Here is a 23,928-nt window from a genome sequence, read left to right as displayed (position 1 = left end):
CACTTTTATCTCTTCTTCCTCTATAGAGAATTTTTTTTTATTTTTTAACTATTTGCTTTTATTTTTCTTTTTACGAGATCCTTTGAGTTACCCTTGTTCTTTTTTTTTTATCTCATAAAACGACGCGTACAAGAAAGAGACTTGTGAAAAAGATAACCGACAAACTGTATAAGACAAATTATTCTAGTTCACATTTTACTTGATAAAACATAACTTGTTGTTAAAAGGAACTTTTTTTTTTAATTTTAAGAAACTGACTCCCATTCGAATAAATTTTTTAAATACTCACTTTTGTTTTTATTTATTTACTCTGAATCCAATTGTTTGTAATTAGTTTTTATACAAACAAAACAGAGTACTTAAACTTTAAATGGAAAGTAAATTAAAAAAAATTCTGTTTGTCTGAACTGTCTCTTGAAAAACTTTCATTTAGCTGAAAAAAATGTTATGGGTTTTTGAAACTCAAGTAATTAAAAATTGGCTGAGTACTTTTATGTTTTATCTCGTTTAATACCGAGTGAATTTGTCTTTTCTTAAAAGTATTATTATTTATTTTATTTATAATAGCGCTAATAAATGTTGCAATTAGTGCAGTTACTTTTTAACATTAAGTGAAGATTAATGTTGAAATGCATAGAAATGGAAGAATCTTTCCGATACTTCTATTTTATTATGGTGAAGTAATGGTTTAAATGAACTTCAGTCTCTACAAGCTACTTTGAACATAAATAACTGGCCTTTCTATTGGACGATTAATTATTAATAATAAATTTAATGAATTACAGCATTTACTGAAGTACTTTGAAGTAAATTTAATTTGTTCGCCTACACACGAAGTACTTAAGAGTAAATTTGTAGTTGATAAAATTTACTTCATGTTTGATATTTGCATGATGAAAATATAAGTTTTTTTCCTTATCGTATAGATAAAAGTAAATAATTGAAATAAAAATTTTTTTGCATACAATTTTATCAAAATTTTTTTTTATTGACTTTAAAGAAAAAAAATTTTATTTTTATTAATTAAAAAAAAAATAAATATTTGAATATTTAAAAATTTTAAGAAAAAAATTTTTTTTTTAATTTTGAAGGTAATGCATGAAGTACAAAAAATTTACTTCATTTTATATGACTAATTATTAAAAAAAAAAAAAAAAAAAAAAAAAAAAATTAAATTAAATTTATGTTACTGGAAAAAAAATGATTGAAAAAAAAAAAAAAATGAAAAATTTTTATTTCAATAAAAAATAGTCACCAAAACTTTTTAAACCGAATAGGAGTGAAATCCCAGCGCAACACATAACTTAAATATTAACAGTAAAATTTTTCCGCGGAATATAAAATATTTCCCGCGAGTAAAATCCGTGTGTTCACTGTTAATTAAAAACGATAAATTTAAATTACCGCCGGGAAACTTTTTGCCATTACTTAACCGTCAAATATTTGACATTCAATCTGCGTAATTTGTGCATTAGCGCTGAAAATTGAAGCCAGAGATTTTATCGGAAAAGCCTACTAATTATTTTCGAACGTTGTTTATTATTAATAAAAAAAAATATATATGTAAATATTAATGATCTGTTATCTGTTTGCATTGACAGTTCGAGCAACTGGCATTCACATGGATGGAAAGGCAGAAACTGGGTGGATCATATTCATCGCATCGAGCGCAAAATGAGAAACACGTTGTAGTGTGCAGCACGACTTTGCAAGCAGACACTATAATGGATTTTTTGAATGAGTTCTACGCTCACCCGCTGCTTCAAGTAGGCTTTGATATTTAATCCTATAATTATAACAAAAAAAAAAAAAAAAAAAAATATTAATCAATTATAAATCATTCTTTTGCTTTTTTGTTATTTAATTTTAAATTCTCTTTAGAAGAAAATTGATCAAAAAATTAATAACTCCCATAAATTAAAAAAAATTTTTTTAACAATTAAAGGCTAAAATTTTCATCCAAAATCATAAATTTTTTTTTTAAAAAAAAATATTTACAATTATATCTAATGAATCATTTGATTGTTAAACCATACAGGACTATTACGTAGTACTGCTGTCGCCGATGGAGCTGGACACGACAATGCGAATGATTCTCCAAGTACCGATTTGGGCGCAGCGGGTAATTTACATTCAAGGCTCATGTCTGAAGGACGGTGATCTTGTTAGGGCTCGGATGATGGACGCGGAGGCTTGCTTCGTCCTCGCGGCACGTAATTACGCGGACAAAACTGCCGCTGACGAGCACACTATTTTAAGATCCTGGGCCGTTAAGGATTATGCACCAAATGTCCCACAATATGTTCAGATCTTCCGTCCGGAAAATAAACTTCATGTTAAATTTGCCGAGCACGTCGTATGTGAAGATGAATTCAAGTATGCCTTGCTCGCTAATAATTGCACTTGTCCCGGCGCTTCTACCCTCGTAACTCTTCTACTTCATACCTCTCGCGGACAGTAAGTATAATTTTTTTTTTTTTATTGATAAATAAACTCCTTTTAATTTTTGATACTTAAATCAAGAAGTATGTGACAATTTTTAAGATAAATCTAAAAAAAAAAAATTTATTGAAAATTTTATGCATAGGAATTTTTGAAACCATACATTCAATTTTTTTTATAATTTTCTTGTAAATTATTTATAATTCTTTCATTGAAATTTTTTAATAATTTTTTTTTGCAAATTTATTTATCAAAAAACCAAAAAATGGTCAGACGTCTACTGACTTAAATATAATGACTTCTTTTTTGGCCAAATCTAATTTAAAAAAAAAAAAAAAAAAAAAAATGGATAAAATTTTTCTTAAATAAATTCAACAAAAAAAAAATTAATCCCAGTTAAGCTACAGATAATTAAAACCGTAGTAATTAAAATTAAAATTAAAAAAAAAAAAACAGAGAAGGACAGCAGTCACAAGAAGAATGGCACCGTCTGTACGGTAAATGTTCCGGGAACGAAATCTACCACATAACACTGGGCGACTCGCGTTTCTTCGGAGAGTACGAGGGTAAATCATTTACCTACGCATCGTTTCACAGTCACCGAAAATACGGAGTCGCTCTGGTGGCGGTGAGACCCGCGGAGCTCCCCGAGTTTTACGAGGACACTATTCTCCTGAATCCCGGTAAGCTCTTACTCTTATCGTCTTAATATTACATACTTAGCATAATATAAATTCATTCTTCATTCTTCACTCTTACTCCATTCCCCATTCTCCATAATTTCCATTTTAACCACTAACCGCCACAACTATGACTACAACTTGAATTCATCATCCATTATTATTACTATCATTATTACATTCACATGACATCATCTTTTATTCATCATTTACTCAAAACAAGTGTTTGTCTTTTTTAGAGGAGTTTTTTTATTTTTGTCTCCTTGACAAACAAATATAAATAATGTAATATAATCTGATGATTTGAATAATTTCAAAAATGTTGATAAATTTAATTTTAAAAAGTTGTTAAAAAAAAAGAATAATTCCAAATTTTTACATCAATTTATTTTAAAATTAAATAAATAATTTTTAACAATTTGCAAATTCTTTATTAAGCACAATTTATAAACTATTAATAAATATTGAGTAAAAAATTAGTGTAAAAATTTCACTTTGACACTTTTTATAACCCAATAACTTTAATAGAAAACTCTATTTAGTTAGGTACAATAATAATTTTTTATAAAAATATTGATATAATAAAATTAATAATAAAACAATCGTTTTTTTATAAGTTACAAATTTATTTTTGCAGCAAAAATTATTAGTGGATTATATTTTTATTATAAAAATTCCGGTATTATTTTTATTTTTGGTCTAAACAATAAATATTCACCTTAAAAAATTTATTAACCATCAATAAATGATTGTTAACTATTAACAAAAATTTATAATGTTAAAATATATATTTTTTGAATGAAAAAAAAAATTAAATTACAATAATCTTTTCTTCAATATTAAAAAAAATAATAATAATAATTTACAATAAAAGGACCACGACACATAATGAAGAAAACAGACACGTGTTACTACATGAGCATAACAAAGGAAGAAAACTCGGCGTTTGTGGTCGCAAATCACCAGACTGGAAGTGGCACCACCGACCCGTCGCAAGTCGTTGTCGACTCCAAGACTGACAGAACCGCCGGGACGGCTGGAACTGGAACTACAACAACAACTGGAACTACAGCGACCGCCACAAGTGGAATGGCAACTGCAAATAGCGCAGGAACTGAAGGAACTGCCGGAGGAACTTTGAGCACCGGAAGCACCCCGGGAGTTGGGACCACAATGACGTCGATTTTTACCCCGACGACGACCCTGTCTGCGAGCGTCGCGGCTTCTGGAGGGAACGGTACAATAGGCATCGGTGTCACTCAACACCTGAGATATTCGAATGGTTTTAAAGTACCGTGCGATGCAACACGTGCTGTTGTTACCAATGAGAGTGGCGAGCCGGTGTCTCCGGGCAAACCACGTACTCACGTACCCCCGCCCGGGGCACCGCCGCCACCTCAAGTTATCTTGCAGGTTCCTAGCACGCCCACACCTCGACATCACAACCTACTCGCATCCGATTTTCACCGTGAGTGTCGCATGCGCCTGAGCTTTTTTTTGTTGCTGTTTTTATTTTTTTTAAGTAAAAGCATCTCATTCTTATTATATTTTTTTGTTGTTACTATCAATATTAAGTTTTTAACAAAATTTTGAACATACAATTGTGGATAATTATTGCTAAAGAAGAAATATATTTTATTTTTATTCACAAAAAAATTAACTTGATTTAAGAGAAAAATGATTTTAAAAAAAATATCATTTTTAAGAGTTTGACTCAAGGTGATCGAATTCTTAAAAATTGAAGGGTAAAAGTACCGATTTTGACCATTTTAGGACCATTTTTGACCGTTTGATATTTTAGTGAATTTGTAAAAAAATTTAACTATTCAAGTAGAATTTTTATAGAATTTATAAATTAGTACATTTGTACGAATTAAATTCATAAAGTCTAGCGCTTATAGAAATATTTTAACAATAATTTGAAAATAAAATGTCTAAAAAAGGTACACTGGTCACAAACGGTACTTCTACCCTATTATTTGTTCAATAATTTGTCTGTTAAATCTAATTAATTTTTTTATCAGTGTAGAGAAAATAAATTTGAAATTATTAGATGTCTGACTACAGATGCTTTTATACTACTTACTATAATTTTTTTTTGTTATTTTGTTTGAATGATACTGAATATAACAGACCTTTAAATTATGAGTTAATTGATCGAATTTGTTTATTAAAATAATTAAAAATATTAAGGAAGGTATCCAGGAGTAATTAAACCTGATTAAGAAATGTTGAGAGTTTTCTAATACAGCCTATCATCTCAAGAATTAAAATTTTTGTATTATATTTTATTTAGCAAATATTGTTGTAATTTTTTTTGGTAACATTAATTTATAATAATTAATTAATTTTTTTGTTGAATTTTCGGGTTGAAGCTCAATTTTTACGATTTTTTTAAATGTTCCAAATTATTTAAGTTCAAAATTTTTTGTCTACATTTTAAGTAAAATCTCAAAAAATGATTCTTAATTTAATTTTATTTTTTGGCTAGCCCAAATTACCCACCGGTACCTTAAATGTTATGTTCAGTATTATTAACATGAAAATACACTAATTATAGAATAAAATTTCGACAATTAATTTTGAAAAGTAAAGTTAAAAAATTAATAGTGAAAAATGTTCTACCGTCAAAAAAATTTAATTAAAAATGTAATAATTCAATAAAAAAAAAATAATAGTGTACTTTTATGTGAACTTCACTAATTATTATGATTTTATTTTTTTATGGTTTAATTAAAAGAAATCTCAAAAAAAGTATAATTTTAATTAAAATATACGAAATGATATTTTTAAAATATTATTTTGCTTATGGCATTGTCGCAATATCGCGCTTGTCACCAGATTTATTACTGAATGCATAAAAAAGTTTATTTCACTGTGAGAGATACTAAATTAAAAAATAACGTTCTATTCGTATGTACCATAACTTGTTTAGTTTAAATTTTATTGATTGATCTATGTTTAAATATCTAATAAAAATAAAGAACAAAACTTTTTTTTTATTTAAATTTTAAAACCACCTGATAAAATACTACTGATTAATTTAAAACGCGCATGCAGCTTTATAGATAACAACAACAACAAACAAAACAGACAAATTTCCATGCTTCAATTCAATTTTTATACGCTTGTTTATCGCAACCGCTAAAATTTTATTTACACTGCTTTTTATGTTTTAATTATTGTCAATATTATTATTAATTAATATAATATTCGTATAGTCAGTAATAAAAAAATCTTTATAAAAAAAAAATAAAATAATAGTTTATTAGAAATAGTTATTAAATTTCCCGCTAAAATAAAATTTAAATTTAAATTAAAAATAATTTTAAAAATTAAAACAATCAAATAATTGTTTTTAATATTATTGAGGGCATTAATAATATTAATGACAATTAATTGCTTGATAAAATTTAATGTTAGTGTTAATGATTATAGCGACATATTTGGATCCGTCAAATCTATCGGATTCGAGACAATGTTTGCGAGAAGCCGGATCAACTCCGCAAACTCCGATCACTGGAAATCATCTCGACGTACCAAGAGCCATGGATCCTAATCCGCATCTGTTGAGTCCTGAAATTTTGATGCAAAGACGAGGTTAATTTAAGATTAATATTTATAATCGCTATTTTTAGTTTAAAAGCTAAAAAATAATGAGGAAGAAATATTTAAAATCAAAAATGTTTTGCTATAAATAATTCAGGAAGCCGTCGGCCGAGTATTTTGCCAGTACCAGATATGCTGACTGGCTCAACACTTCACCTTCCGGGTCAAGAATCACTCGACCACGAGGCCGACGAATCCGAAGATGAGATGGACGACGATGTGCCATGGAGATCGCCCAGTGAAAAAATCGCGTAAGAACTTTCCTCTTTAAATATTATTCATTTTTCAAATCTAAATTCATTTTTATATAAATAAATTATTTTGATAAAACAATAAAATCCTTTTTATTGTCACATGCATTATAAATAGCGTATAATTTTCTTGTATTTTTTTTTTTATTATTACATACTTTAGAGAGGCGCAAAAAATCGAATATTTTTTTTCGAGTGTCGTATAAAAATATATTATTGTCTTTTAACAAACCATTCTAAAAATTAGTTACATAAAAAATTTTTTTGGAGTCGATAAAAATTTTAAATTATTATTTTCTGTCACTTTTAATCTGTTTTGATTTTCTGAGTTTAAAATTATGGAAAATTCGAAAAAATCCAAATTTTTTAATTTTTTAAGTTCCTCAAAATTTGTTTAACTTTCAAAAATGTTGCACTAAAAATGACTTAATTCAAAAGAAAAATTATTGAACCATGAAAATTATTTTTAAGCAAAATAAAAAAATCATCTTGATTCGAGAGAAAAATTCTTGACCCAAGAAAATTATTTTGAAGAGGGTAATTCTCTTGAATCGAGACGAATAATTCTTGAATCAAGTAAAATTTCCTAAAATCAAGAAAAATTTATTAGTTTAAAAATTTTTCTACTCAAATTAAGAAAATTAAGTTCTTCTAAATTATATATTTGATTCAAGAACATTTTTTTTTCTGAAAAAATGTTAATTTTTCACCTAAATATTACCAAAAAAATTTTCGAGCAACCTCTTAAAAATTTTTTATTGAACCGATTTTAGAAATAACTATTATGAAATATTTTTATAAGAAACTTGAATCCAAAAATAATTGATTTTTTAGCGTCATTCTATTTGATTATACATATACTAAAAAACATAAATAGTATTAGTATGCAAGCGCTAAATTTTATAAAATGCACTCTAGAAAAAAATTTGAACTCTTCACCATTTTATTTTAATATTAATTGTGGTAATTAATTTTTTTGTAAAAATAACTTATAATTTTTTTTCGACTGTCGTATTTTTAAATATAAAATAAAAATAATAAATAAATATCGATAATCGAGCAAATGCTTGTATTGCTGCGATGTAAATCGATATTACAATGTACTAACGTGGTATCATTGCACTGGCATACGATGGTTTCCTGCCTGTCACCCTAAACCCTCACTGTGGATGTACGTGTTTGATGTCTTCCCCTAAACAATTTTGTGCACACTTCGCATTGCTGCACTTCACGCCTCGACTCAATCCCGGTCGACAGCTTCAAGGGGTGAGTTTATGCACTGAAGTGCCTAAAAATTGATATTAACAGCATTTAACTGATTATGACGGCTTGATCGTCTGAAATTCCCAATTTTTGTGTAAAAATAAATAAAATTAATCAATTAATTTTTTACGGAAATTTAAAAAAAATTTGAAAATGTGACGGCTTATGACGACGCTGACGGCTTGGTCGACCAAAATTCCCTCTCTCGCTGCATGCTTGCTTTATTTTTATTCTTAAATATTAATCCAATGTAATTAAATGATTGGAAATAAATTGAATTAATTTAGAGCTTCTTTCAATATCATATAAAAAGTATTGATTTAAAAAATTGTACATTGCAGAATCGTGAAAGGTTTTCCACCTGTGTCACCGTTTATTGGAGTGTCGCCGACATTGTGTTATTTGTTAAAAGAAAAAAAACCACTTTGCTGTCTTCAATTAGCTCAAGTAAGTTAAAAAAAAAAAAAAAAATGAACTGTAAATTTCAGAAAGGTTGTTGATTTATAAAAAAAAATCGAGCAGTTTTAATCTTGATAAATAAAATTATACAAAGCAAAACAATAATAATTATATAATGAGCATATAAAAAAAATTGTTTTATTTGTCGGTAGGTTTGCGAACATTGTTCGTATAGAAATGCAAGAGAATACAATTGGCAGAATAAAACTATAATTTTAGCGGCAGATTATGCCAGCAATGGAATATATAATTTTATCATTCCTCTGAGAGCTCATTTCAGGTAAGTGATACTAAAGAAATATCGTTTATTGTTTCACTTTAAATGTAATATCATGATAATTACAAGCCAGACTGATGTAAGAATTTTTTAATTTGTTAATTTTTTATAAGCTCTGTTAATTAATGATAAATGATTTTTTATCATCAGATGATTTTTTATTTATATATAGGAATTTTATTTGTATGACTTTCGTCTTTTACAAAGTTTTATTTTTATTTATTTATTGGATTTATATGCCAAGGCTTAGCCGGATGGCAATTGTACAAAGTCTAAATATTTATGTTTTACATTTAGTTTAGATTATATCTTTTTATCTTTTTCACTAATTTTTCTTATCCTTATTGCACGTCGGTATCTTGTCGGCCCGCTTGCTCTATACATCGTAATCCTGATTCTTTTCTCAGGATCTCCTCAATTTTTCTGAAGATCGTGCATAAGCTCACTTCAATTTTCTCTTTCAATACTTTTATTACTTCGTCTTCTACTATCTCACTCTCTAACTCTCTACATCTTCTTTTCTTCACATCAGATGGTTTAAATAAATTGCCTTAATGTAAAAAGAGCGTATAAAAAAAATTTTTTTTTACAATCGCTTTAAGAATCTTTAAAATGAAAAAATTTATTGAAAAAAATAAAAAATTAAAGATTTAAGTTTTTGATTTTAAGAAAAAAATATTTTGAACTTTTTGGGTATAAAAATAAATTCGAATTGAAAATTTTAATTTTTTCAAATAATGAAAAATACTCTTGAAATATATTTTTGAAGATTTTGAAAAATCTAAAAAAAAAAAGGTTTTTTACCAAATTTTTGGGCTACCAAAAAAAAAATAATAAAATTATTTTATCGATGCATACTCATCAAAAATAAGATTAGTATAATTTACATTAAAAAAGAAACCCTTTAGATTTTAGTAAAAATTTTTGTCCGTCTATTAATCTGCATACTTTACGACAGAGCACTCTAAAGCGCAGAGAACTTTTATGTTCGGAATAAAAGCATCAAAATGTCGCACAGTATATTTTTATTGATAATTAAATAAAATATAAAAAGAGTAAAGGTAAAAAATTTAATAATTTTGTTATTCTGAAAGTTAAAGGCCATTGAAATTCAAATAAAAAATTTTATTAATCCATTTATGAATAAATGCTCTATCATAAAGTTGAACTGCTGCGATCGCGACGCAAAAATTGTTGCCTTCCATTAGCTTTAAATTTTTTAAGTGACTTCCCGGCGAAATCAACTGACTTTTTGGTGAATGAAGAAGGATAGAGTGCTGGATACTTTAATACATGTTGACTTACACAGGTATAACATGTCAATATCTATATCTATATCTGTACTTGTTTGTGTGTAACATCAGATCAAAAACATCATTGAACCCGATCATCCTGTTACTGGAAAGGAGACCGGAAATTGCTTTTCTTGACGCCATCTCCTATTTTCCTCTTGTTTACTGGATGCTCGGTTCGATCGATTGTTTAGACGACTTGCTGCGTGCTGGTATTACACTTGCCGAAAATGTTGTTGTTGTCAACAAGGAGCTCAGCAATTCTGCAGAAGAAGATACGCTCGCTGATTGTAATACTATCGTTGCTGTGCAAACAATGTTCAAGTAAGTTATATTTTTTTGTCGTATCAAAATATTGCTTTAATAATAACAATAATAACCCACGACCTGCAGCCAAAAAACTACAGAGAATAATTTTATAAATAAGAAAATTTTTCGATATTTTTATGAACAAAATATTAAAAGCTCGGGTAATTTTGAAATTTAATTTTATTATAATTTTGCTGTACAGGATCAATTATTAATAAATTTATAGAAAATTCGGATGGAAAAAATTTATAAAACCTACAAATTATTTAAAATTGCTCTAAAAACTCATGAAAAATTAATTATTAAAAAAAAAAAATTTGCTTATTCTCTTAATTAATATTCTAGAAAAAAATTTTATTTGCCGTGAAATTTAAATCTATTTATATTAACTCCGATAATTTGTAATAAATTAATTATCTTATAAAATTAACATCAAGATATTTCCAATTATACTAAATATAATTTTTAAAACCTATTTTATCATATAAATAAACTTGATACAAAATTTTTCTCATTCTTTTTATTCAATAAGTTAATAATAGTAATTACTATGCTCGAGATCGGTAACTTTTTAATTTTTAATACAACTCAGAAAAAAAATTTCTTGCACCAAGAAAATTTTAAGCAAGACAAAAGTTATTTTGGAGCAAGAAGAAATTTTTTTGGGTCAAGAAACTTTGACTTTATTCATTTTTAATCTTCCTTAATATTTTTGAGCCAAAAAAATTTACCCTCTAGTCGAGAATTTTTTTTTTTTTTTCAGTATAGTGATTAAATATTAAAGCCCTCCCAATTTTTATAATTTAATAATTTTTTAGGAACTTTTATTCTTTTTGGTGATCTAGTTAAATTAAAAACTAAAGTTATCACTAAAAAGCACAAAAAAATAAAAAAATTGACACCTGACCAAGCCAGGAATCGAACCCGGAAAGGCTTTAATACTAAATAATACCATTAATTAAAAAAAAAAAATAATATTAATAATTAAAAATTTTGAACTTGAAACAGATTTTTCCCGAGCATAAAAAGCATCACAGAGCTGTCTCAGTCAAGTAATATGAGATTCATGCAATTTCGAGCGCATGACAAGTATGCACTTCACCTCAGCAAAATGGAAAAGGTACTCCTCAGTGCTACTTCCGGTGACAACTACCCCGCTGAGCCTCCGATGGGCTCCCCGGTAACACGATAACACTCACTCTGACCTCTAACTGATTAATAAATGGTGTGATTTACGATTGCGATATTATATTATTTATGATTTATAATTTATGATTTATGATTGATGATTGATGATTGACTGATCTGACTGAATGATATTGCTATAGATTTGTCGGTTTACTGTCTGGATGTTTGCCGATTTTATTAGTCATTATCCGACCATCATCACTGCTAATCATCCGAATAAACTCATTAACTCTCCCTATTATTTTTCGTTTTACAACAAAGCAGTCTTGATTGCCTGGTAATCGACTGATGTAAGCACTTTGCATCATTAGATTCCATCGTCACTCTATGCTTGAACCCCTGACGTCTGCTACAAAGAGCTATACTGTATACTATACTACTCCTGCACTGATACCACCACCACTATTGGCCCTTTACTGCTGCTCCTACTAATATCGATACTACTGCATTGTAGTGACATTTAATTAATTTGCTCTCTAACGTGCAAGATCATAGTGTTAAAGCTCTTGTTTTATGACCTCAGAGGGTTTATATCCTTTAGCGTTTGATCATAGATTATTAATTTGATACTAAGCATGGGTTAATAGTTTTTTATGTTTCTTTTTTTCCTTTTTTTTTTTTATAGTATAGTTTACTATTATTAATTATAGAGAAACTGTAGTAGTATATAGCTGATTGCACTGATTATTGATTAGTACTACTATGTAAATAAGCTTGAAAAAAATTACTGAATTAAAAAAAAATTATTATGTTCAAAATTTCACTTTTGCTTTCAAATATTAAGCTTGAATTAATTCAAGAAATTAATTATTTAATTTAAAAAATTAATTTTTTACAAATCATTTTATGATTTTCTTAAAAAAATTTTTCGCTTCAATTAATTCAGGAATTTTTTTTCAATTTAGCATTTCAAGCCGAATTAAAAAATTAAAAAAATTTTATTTAAAAAACAGTTTAAAAATTTTTTTCATTTTTTAAATTAAAAATCTCATCAATAATCAATGCAATAAAATCAAATATTTTGTAACTATAAATTAAAAAAGATCTCAACCGTCATATAAAATAAATAAGTAGAAAAATATGACAAGAGATCTGTAGAGTACTTAATAAATACCGACAACAAGACGATTTATGTGAACCATCAGAGAGAAAAGGAGCGCGGATCCCACATATCATACATGTTCCGTCTGCCATTCGCCGCGGGAAGTGTCTTCAGTGCATCAATGCTGGACACTCTATTGTACCAGGCTTTTGTTAAAGACTACGTGATAACATTTGTAAGACTCCTGCTTGGCGTTGATCAAGCACCTGGTTCTGGATTCCTGACCTCGGTATTTCACATTCAATATTAAAAATTCCATTCTATCAATCGTCAATCAAAATCACTTGTCACTCTATTACCATTTCTTCATTTTCAGATGCAAATAACTAAAGAAGACATGTGGATAAGAACCTACGGAAGACTTTACCAGAAACTCTGCTCGACGACCTACGAAATTCCTATCGGGATCTACAGGACTCAGGACACCAGTCTCGCAGACACTTCCAATGTAAGTCCAAGTTGATATGGTCGATCAGATCATAGACTTAAAATTAGTGCAGAAAACACTGGTCGTTCCTGATTATACTATATAAATTTATTATTTTTTGTGTGTTAGCAATTATTACCTATACTTATTATTTTATAAATTAAAAATGACAATGTAATTGCCACATGGTTACCGAGAACGTTAAAAATAATTTTGAGTGATGGCTATGAGTAGCGCATGATTGTGCTCTACCGCGCTCGTTCGCTCCTGTTATCTATTTCTATTAATCTGTCATCGTATAGTCTTATAGTCTATAGTTGTTTTTAGCTCGATAATGTTTTTTTTTTTTTTTTGCTTTATAGATACGTACAGATCGTTTTTAGATGTCTAGATTATTTATAGGTGATAATAATATAATAATGATTATAAATAATAGGCAGTAAGTGTTAAAAAAAAAAATTTTCTGAAACGATAAATTTTCATCTTTGATTTTGGTGGAAAATTTTTTTTAAAATTGAAAATTAATTTTTAACTTATCTAATTTAAAATTTTGGTAGTTCTTTAGTTTTCAAATACTTTGACTTGAAAAAAAAAATTTTTGAATGTTAAATAAAGAAAATTTTTAAGTTTCAAATAAAATTTTTTTGAAAAAATATGATAATTATTTTTAAGTGAGGTCAACCCCATTTTGGGCGATAAATAAGTAAAAATTAACATTTTCAAAATTTTCTTTTTTTTATTCTGCTTGTTTTTACGGTGGATCTGTAATAAAAAATGTTGTGAAAGAAAAAAATAAAGATTTCAATTTTTTTTCCTTCAAAAGTTAGAAAAAATTTTGGCTCTCATGTTTTTGGATAAAATTTCTATTTTATCTTTCTTTGATATATATTTTTTTGAAAAGTACATAAAAAAACGAACAATTAAAAAAAAAAGGTAAATATCACAATTTTCTAAAAAATTTATAAATTTTTTTTGAAAATTTGTAACATTTATTAAAATTGTGACAATCAACTTTTTTTTTTAATTTTACCTTTTTTATGTATTTTTCAAAAAATAAAAAAAAAAAAATATATATCAATAAAATCAAATAGAAATTTCGTTCAAAAAAATGACAATTAAAATGGTTGACCTCACTTGTAAATATTTACCAAAAACATTTACATAATAATAAATAAAATTATATATTTATTTTTAATTGAACTTAAAAAAATTCTCTGAATTACTAAATTGTAATTTAATTTATTATGATTGACAATTTTCGAAAAATTTTCCTTGATTAAATCTGAAAGGATAGGAGCCTCTGAATAAATAAATAGTTATAATTTATCGAGTAAAATTTCCAAAGTGTCAGAACTTGATCTCCATCAAGGTGAACATAAGCCAAAGTGATGCGAAAAAAAAGTATCCGAAGTAACTTTATAAACAGTATAGACGCGGATGATGTAATATCGGCGAACATATGTATGAGAATTCATTATTCATAGGTAGAACAGATTTCTGCATCGTGATAGTGATTTAGGTGAAATAGCCAAGCCCTCATAAATCGTAAGCTCTATTCCATACCTGTAGTGTGAGTCCACCCGCATCGTGACAGAAAATCTACTTGTACAATCCATCAAATCGATTCACCCTGCCTATTTAACTCCACACTTTACTCATTATTTTATTTTGTTTATTATTTTTTAAACTTTTTACTTTTTACTTCATTTACATTTACGTTTTAAAAATTTCTTTCATCTCTACTTTACATTTTTATTCGATTCTACTCCAACTCCTATCGCCCCAACATGCACTGCACAGAAAGTTTTATCACTCTAGAGATTAGATATAAAAAAACTAGATTACACTGTTGAAAATTTTGCTTTAGATTTGTGATGTCTTTGAGGAATTAATTAATTAATACTTTTTATTTAACAGTAGTCAGAAAATTAGTATCATCATTGGGTTATACGCACTTGGAATTTAAAAAAATCATTTTTATTACATTTTTGTAATGTACAAATATTTAAGCAAATATAAAAAAAAAATTTTGATTTAAATTGGTTAAGTATTTTCAAAGCTATACGGATATTTTTAAGGACGTTCATAGACAACAAAGAGACACCAATAAGTTATGACTATTGGTTTCTTTCTCATGCACTAGTGTTGCCTCTCTTGACAGACTATCGCTCACGTAAAATATCGAAAGTCACTAACTTCAAACATTTTTTTTTTATAAAGTAAATACCGCTCGTTTATGGTATTTTTGATGAAAAATACTTGTTATATTTTCAATTAATGATTCTCAGTTTTTTAAAAAAATCCTACGAAAAGTACGATTGATATTTAATAAAACTTTCGCTTGAACGTCGGTCAGCATAGGGTTGTATTTAAATGTAAAGTATTCAAATTTTAAATGCTAATATTTCAAAATTTAGTACCGCAAGGACTATTTAAAAAAATTCCTGCGTATAGAGGATACTTATGAGTATAAATACTTAAAATTTTTAAAAAATTCTAATAAAGCGGTTTTTTTTTTCAGAACGTCCTTAAAGCTATATCGGAGGGTCAGCGCGTAAATTAATGGAGCAGAGGGCAAAAATTTTAAACGATTTTTTTTTCAAAAACTGTCTTTTTGAAATCGGTAAAAAAGATTTCACTAAGATCAATCTCTAATTTTAAAACAATTTTCTTAACTATATACACGGAAAAAAGCAAGATGACACTGGATATCATTTCAGATTATACTCATTGATATCTGTTGTGAAAAAAATTTTTCAGATAGTAGCTAGTATAATCCAGATTATACTGGGTGATATCTGGATTATACTAGGTACTGTCTGAAATTTTTTTTTACCCAGTATAATCTGGGATGATATCCAGTGTCATCTTGTTCTTTCCGTGTAGTAATGTAATAAATTTATTTGAAGAAAAAATTATCAAACTTTAGCGGTAAAAATATCAAATTTTTTGAAAATCTAAATTTATATTTTATTTTTAATGAATTTATAAGCTCAAATTAATAGTTTTAAAGATTTCTTCTTTATCATCGACTTTATTCACCGGATACTGAGACTATACTTGAAAATGGCGTTTCTTTGGTTAAAAAATTGGATTTTTTAAAAGTATAAAATAGCATATGAAATAATTAATTTTTTATTAGTTTTATATTTTATACAATTTATACACTCGAATATTGAGTAAAAATTTTTAATTCTCGATGAATGAAAATTTAAGAGAATTTTTCTAAATAATTTTTTTCTTCAACCTTTTAAGTGCGTAAAAACCCTCGCTATATTTTTAACAGTGTAGTCAAAATTAAACGGAAAACTATTATCATTATTCAATGAATAATAAAAGAAATAATAATAATGCTTCTTTAAAATGGTAAATATAAATGGTAATAAAAGAGTTAAAGAAAGAAAAATAATAAATAAGTAAATAGTTGACAAGTTGACAAGATATCCTTGAGAGAAATATTGAAGATGCACAGACAGAAATGACAAAGCGAGCAGCGATCTCGAGACAACATGCACAAAAACGTTTGCCGATGACATCCAGCTTTTATAGTAAGGGTAGACTTCTTGCTTGTCCTTTTAACAGGGTGACTCTGATGCTGAGAGCGACACTGGATTTATGAAAACCTACCGGATGAAACGATCTGCTGCGGCTTCGTGTCTTTCTAACTGCGCTAGTCGTGATAAGGGTACATCTGCTGTGAGTAATGCATCCATTGTTGTCAATCTATTTTCCTTATTTTTCAATTCTTACCACCATTATCATCATCCTTAACTTTTGCATCTTGTAAATAGTAAATAGTAAATAGTAAATAATAATAAGTAAAGTGATATTTTGTAATTATAAATTCTTAGAAACTTGAACAGCAAGTTTATATTTTAGTCATATATAAAAAAATGTTGTCATGAATTTAAAATTTTCATCATTACTTACCTCTTCTCTTCTTTTGCTCGGTAATGCCGAGAATATGCATGAGTAAAAAAATCCATCACGCAAATTGAAAATATCGAGGAAAAAAGTTTTAAACTTTAGATTTGTTTACATTTCATGCATAAAAATTTTCACATGAATCAATGGGCTTAGTATGTATGTTGCGGCATATATACCGTCGAAAGTCATTTTAACATTTAAATATTTACTCAAACTTTTTCACTCCAAACTTGCCCTTTTCTGTTTTAAGTCAAGCTAATTTATTTTTAGCCGCAACATTTGCACGCCTTTTTTTTTTATTAATCATTTTTATTAACAATTATTACATTATTTCTTCGTACCTCGTGTATCTGCTTAATTAACGCTGAATGCTTTTTGTATTGTTACGGAACCAGCTGTAAGCTTTGTTTTATAATTAATAATTTTAATTATAACTATAATTAATCAAGCAGTATTTTTCTATTTCAATATTTTAATTAAAAGAGCATATATATTTCTGTGATAAAAAATTTAATCAAATTATTTTTTATAACGCTTCAATAATTTTTTTTTAAATTCAATTTTTTTTTTTTTAATTAAATATAAATTTCAATTTTTATTCAAAATTGTTTTTTCCACAAGAAAAATTTTTTTCAAGAAGAAATTTACTGTAAGAAAAATTTTTATTTCTTCTTTTAAAAACTAAAATTTTTAACAAATTAATTTCTTCTTACATTGCTCATTTTTTGAAAAAAAATTTTTTCTTTGTGTAGTAGGCTATTTGTAACCAATTATAGGCTAAAAAAAAAAAATTCTTGACTGGACAGAAAATTGATAATTTCTTGAATGAATTCAAAGTTTCTTGAGCCAAAAAATTTCTTCTTGCTCTAAAATAACTTTTGTCTTCCTTAAAATTTTCTTGGTGCAAGAAGTTAGTTATTTCTGTGTAATTATGCCTAAAAATTTCAAAAATGTGCTCTTTTAACCTAAAATGAACTTAAAATTTTTAAATTAGCTCCCAAAAAAACGTCCAAAAATGATGAAAACATTTCTAAACCCAAAAAAATTGTTTCAGTACTCAGTGAGCTTAGCGGACGAAGCGCGAGACAACCATTCGCAGCAGATAGAGCGTGCGGAGATAGCGAACTTGGTCCGTTCAAGAATGGAGTCGTTAAACCTGCCAACAGTGGACTACGACGACGTGTCGGAGAAGCGAAATAGCCTTTCGTACGTGATAATAAACCCGAGTTGCGACCTGAAGCTGGAGGAGGGTGACATCGTCTACCTGGTGCGACCAAGCCCGTTTTCAGCGCAGAAAACCTTCGAGAGACACAACTCAAGAAGAAAGAGCAACATAAGCTTCTGCTCGGCGCAGCTGGTGGCGCAGATGTCAGCAGCCGCAGGAGGTGGCGCTGGGGGCGGCGGTGGAGGCTCCAGTCGCCGGGGCTCGGGAATCGGTATGGCTAGAGCACCACCTCTCGGCAGCAGCAGCAAGTCGAACTCGCTCTCCTTACCGGACAGTCCCACCGTAGCCGGTGGCCTGAGGGGCCGTTCAAACTCGCTGCGCGTGGTCGACGACATTCTCCTGAGACGGAGCAACTCGCTCCGTCAGGGATTCACCACGCGGCGAAAGAGCAGCCTGGAGGACATCGGTTTCGGTGGACTGTCCCATCCAACCAATCACAACCCGATAAAGATAGCGCTGAATGGGTCCATCGGGTTGGAGGTGACACCTCCCGAGGAAGGCAGTGTCGGGACCAGTCCTGGTGCCAGCAACACCGGGATCCTCGAGGTCGGGCTGCCTTCGATACCGGTGATGAGTCCTGGCTACGGTTGTGGTCTTGGTGGCATGAGTGGCGTGAGTGGCGGCGCTCTGGGCGCGGGATTAGGCGGCTCTCTGGGCGGCTTGTACGATCCGCCGATGCTAGGCCTCGGTCTCAAATCCTCCGGCCCCAGGGAACAGGCCACCCAGGACCCGCAACACCTACAAGGAACAATTGTATGATATAACCTCATGTGGGGACGCAGACTTTCTAGTGTCGTGAGAAATAAGTGGCTGTAGCGTTCCCACATGTAGATTTATAGCACTTTAATTAGGATAGGTTAAGGGATTTAGTTGCCATTTTATTGATTTATTTGTTGCTGGTCATAGGGCTCTTTTACGCCTTGATAAGCTCGAATATTTGGGAGACGTCTGAAGAAATTCTTTCACGTTTTTATTTTAATTTAAAAAAAATTTTTATTAAATTTATTTGAACCAAGAATAATTTTTTTAATCAGTATCCGATAAATAAAGTCGATGACGAGGAAGAAATCTTTAAAAGCATTAATTTGAGCTTATTAATTCATTGAAAATAAAATGTTATTTAAGATTTTCAAAAAATTTGATATTTTTACCGCTAAAGTTTGATAGTTTTTTCTTCAAATAAATTTGTTACATTACTACACGGAAAGAACAAGATGACACTGGATATCATCCCAGATTATACTGGGTAAAAAAAATTTCAGATAGTAGCTGGTATAATCCAGATTACAATGAGTATAATCCAGATATCACCCAGTATAATCTGGATTATACTAGTTACTATCTGAAAATTTTTTTCACCACAGATATCAATGAGTATAATCTGAAATGATTTTTTTTAACTATAAAAGTAATAAAATTTATAACTCTTTAAAATTATTTACTTGGATCAAGAATTTAATTCTTGAATCAAGTTATTTTTTTGAGTAAAAATTTTCTTGATTTAATATATAGAAACTCTTGGTTCAAGATTTTTGCTATTGATTCAAGCTAATTTTTTTATCAGTAAATGAAAAAACTTAATGATTAAAATTAATAAAAATAGAAGTTAATTTTGAAATATAGTGACGAATTTTCTTTGTTGAAAAAAATGTCATGGTAGCGAAAAATTTAAATGATTTTTCCAATTTTAATTACAAAACTAGATGTTGTTCTAATATATCTTCACACGATAGTCAGTCTAAATTTTTTCAGATAATTCTCCCAACAATATGTAAACCTAAAACCAGCATCGACCACTTGAGGTTTATTTTCATACAAAATGGACGCTTGGAAACTTAAAATGAAGGTCCAAAATAAAGATAAAGAACTAACCCGGCTCGGAGGCCACTCTGCCGGTAGTAGAGAGTCCCGCGAGGTGGTGCTCATAACTACCCGCGTCCTGGACGACGAATTTTTTATATTATAATTTATATAACCACTAAAGTAGTTTTAATGAAGAAATATTTTCAATAATTGATTATAAAAATTAAACATTTGCTTTTTTTTGTCCTTTAAATTAAAGGTTTATTCTATATAAAAATAATTGTTATTTGTTATAGTCAATTATTGGAAATAAATATATATACTTATATGTAATAGCGCGAGTTATATATTATAAAAATATGTTTAAGTATAATTATGAATATTACTAACATTATTAATGAAGAATATAGGGTAATATAATTTCGTACTAGGAATGAAGAATATGTGTGAATAAATTAAAATACATCTATATATATACGTATATAAATATAAATTAATATGTTGATGAATGAATATATTTAGAATCATATCACGTGAGCCTGGAGTTTGCGTATATCACTGTTTATTAGTTAAAAGAAGAATAATATCTCAATTATTTATTATAATTATTCGTGCATTGATAAATTTTCTATTTAAATATTCTCGAAATGTGATTAGGGATGTATAATATCAATTTAGTAATTTAATATAATAATTATCAATATATTTAAAAATATTTAATATAAATTTAAATTTTTTATTAATTATAGTTTATAATAAAAATAGCAAATTATAAAAAGTAATTAATTGAAGAAATTCCTCATCAATAATTTTTTTTTTTTTTTTATTTAAAAATTCGCTATTTTTATTATTAACGCTAGTTAAATTTTTATCTTCACATTTATCTAAAATTAACGAATCTCATTGAAATTTTTATTAACAATTTAGCAAAGTTCTAATATTTAAAAAAAATTTTTTTTTAGTACATTAAATTTAATTTAGTCAATTCTTAAAAGTGTAAAAAAAATTGTCATAAAATATTCATAAATTTAGGATTCTAAATATGATACAATTTAAGACATTTTTATGAAAAATTTATGACACCAAACCGAAATGAAATTTAGATTTTAGAAAAATATTGTCGCTATTACTTATATAAAAAATATTGTATAATGTAATTTTATGACAATTTTAGGACACTTTTATGACAATTATAGAATACTTTTATGACCATTTTAGGACACTTCAAGGACCGCTGAAATTTCATTAAAAATTCTATAAAAATCAAAAAAATTGTTTCAACTCAAACCATCTCAGGAAATGCTCAAACACAGCTCCTGTTATAATCAAAACTCGAAATTATAATTTAAAAATGTTTCTCATGAAAATTGAATTTTAGCACATCCTAATATGTCATACTAGTGCCAGATAAATTGTCTCATAAAAGTATCCTAAAATTGTCATAATAGTGTCCTAAAGTTGTCATCAAATTTTCATATACAGAGAAAAAAAGGTTTACTTTTGAGCCAAGAAAATATTTTTCTTCCTAATTATTTTCTTGAATGAAAAAAAAAATTTTTTTTTTGACTAGAAATTTCACTTATTTCAACAAAATTAATTTTCTTGCTTTAAGAAATGTGTATCTTGATCCAAGAAAATTTATTTAAGTCAAGAAAATCTTCTAGTCTTAAGAAAATTCAGCCTCTTGCTCCAAAAAATTTAGTTCTTGATAAAATTAAATTTTCTTGTCTTAAGAAAATTTCTCTTTTACTCCAAAAAATTAAATACAAAGATAGAAGTAAATTTTCATTAATATTTTTATTGATTAACATGTCAAATAATATTGAATCATTTTTTTTTCATTCAATATATATAATTGCACGCTAAAATAATATAAAATCGGTATCAAATATTCAAGAGAAAAATTTTCTCAAGATTTTATTTAAATAATACCTACAATATTTTTCTAAAATCTAAATTTCATTTCGGTTTGGCGCCATAAAAATGTCCTAAATTGTATCACGTTTAGGATCCTAAGCTTATGACTCTTTTTTTTTACACAGGAAATAAATTATTGAAACAATCAAATATTTTATTAGCTGTTAAAGCGGCTCTAATCACAAAAAATATTTTAAGTTAAGCACAAATTTGTTGACAATCTGTTTAAAAAAAAAAAATATTTATATTTATATTTAAATATTATTTAACAAAGTATTAAAGGTGCTTTAATTTAATTCTTAAGTAAAATCAAATTAATTGTGATTATATAAATATTGTTTATTATTGTTAATTATTAATAATAATTATGCACAGTTTATTTAATCTATCGATTTTAGAGTAATAAAAGTCGACATCATAAATCCGACTTATTTTATTTTTAAATTTAAATAAATGTATAAAATATAAAACTAAAAATATTAACAAATAAATCTAAGTAAAAAAACGAATAACTAACTGTGTATACGCTTCATATAGTTCGAGACTAGATGACATCAAGTCATTTTACTAAAAAAATAAAATTACGAAATTGTTTTATTTTTAAATCTATTATTGATTGAGTTAATTAAACGTGAGCATTTACCAAAAAAAAAAAAAAAAAAAAAAAAAAAAAAAAATATTATAAATTTATTTTTAAAGAATGTCAAAGTGTATTTACTGTAGATTTATAAGTCATATATATATAAATAACTAATTGACCACAAAAAACAAACAATTTACCAAATTAATTATCAACGGCTGTATTAAATGTAATATAAAATAAAACAATGTATCATAAATCGTGTTCGCAACTTGGTAATCTGTAACACGAAGTTGATTTATTATAAATATGAAATATAAATATATTATAAATAAATAAATAAATGAATATATAATAATTAAAGTGTTTTTAATTATTTATTCAAATAATTTAACGAGCTTCCCGTCTATATAGTCACTCATCGGGAAATCTCGGGAACCATAGGACTTAAAAATTTGAAATTTGGTAGAAATATCACTTTTGCTAAGTAGAGGTCAGCTAAGAACGGATTTTATGATAGCTCATCCCACAGATAAGGGGTTTGCGTGATGGATGTTAACGATTTAAAATTTTTAAGGTAATAATACCTCCACGATAAGCATATTTCAAGAAAATTATGAAATTTTTTTTATCGAAAGATAAATATATTAATAATTCACTATCAAAATTTCAGATCAATTCACTGCGCTGTTTTTGAGTAATTAATTTTTTAAATTGCATTCTTTACATGTAGAGGTATAGAGAGGTGTTAAAGTTTGTAAGAAATCTATTTGCATCACTCGAGTGGTACGGAAAATTTCATAGTAACTTTACCGTCTCTTTATACCTCTACATGTAAAAAATGCTTACTTTAAATGAATTAAATTAAATTAATAATTTAATGTTTTAAATTTAAATGCTTACTTTAATGCTTTAAATTTAAAAGCTTACTTTAATTAAATGTTTATATTTAATTATGGCAATTTCGAAAATTAATTACTTAAAAATGGTGCAGTGAATTGATCTGAAATTTTGGTGGTGAATTATTAATATATTTATTAGAGTGATAAAAAAAAAAAAAATAAATAAAAAAATAAAAAAAAATTTTTTTTTTTTTTTCAAACAGGCTTAAAAGTTTCTTTTGGATGTAAAAAAATTACTGTGGAAGTATGAGCCCTTAATATTAATATTAAAAGAT

At 27.6% G+C, this 23,928-nt stretch overlaps 1 protein-coding gene across 1 annotated transcript in view; it reads left to right on the top strand.

Annotated features, from left to right (window-relative positions):
• Slo2 (slowpoke 2) overlaps positions 1–21,009 on the top strand; it is a 114,005-nt gene extending 92,996 nt beyond the window's left edge. Inside the window, exons 9-22 of the mRNA XM_074255851.1 lie at positions 1,602–1,766; positions 2,039–2,457; positions 2,899–3,125; positions 3,997–4,590; positions 6,561–6,722; positions 6,829–6,982; positions 8,587–8,692; positions 8,857–8,984; positions 10,346–10,597; positions 11,591–11,762; positions 12,916–13,101; positions 13,189–13,320; positions 16,882–16,995; positions 18,281–21,009. Coding sequence (XP_074111952.1) covers positions 1,602–1,766; positions 2,039–2,457; positions 2,899–3,125; positions 3,997–4,590; positions 6,561–6,722; positions 6,829–6,982; positions 8,587–8,692; positions 8,857–8,984; positions 10,346–10,597; positions 11,591–11,762; positions 12,916–13,101; positions 13,189–13,320; positions 16,882–16,995; positions 18,281–19,210 — 3,741 coding nt within the window. The 3' untranslated portion in view covers positions 19,211–21,009. The remainder of the gene's footprint in view (positions 1–1,601; positions 1,767–2,038; positions 2,458–2,898; positions 3,126–3,996; positions 4,591–6,560; positions 6,723–6,828; positions 6,983–8,586; positions 8,693–8,856; positions 8,985–10,345; positions 10,598–11,590; positions 11,763–12,915; positions 13,102–13,188; positions 13,321–16,881; positions 16,996–18,280) is intronic.
• Positions 21,010–23,928: the final 2,919 nt, after the last annotated feature.

Source organism: Cotesia typhae, unplaced genomic scaffold (assembly GCF_013202065.1).
Source record: "Cotesia typhae breed Kobodo isofemale line unplaced genomic scaffold, CoteBio_Ctyphae contig_123, whole genome shotgun sequence".
Lineage (NCBI taxonomy): Eukaryota > Metazoa > Arthropoda > Insecta > Hymenoptera > Braconidae > Cotesia > Cotesia typhae.
Note: the sequence above shows the minus strand (reverse complement) of the source record. Positions and strands in the feature narration are given on the sequence as shown.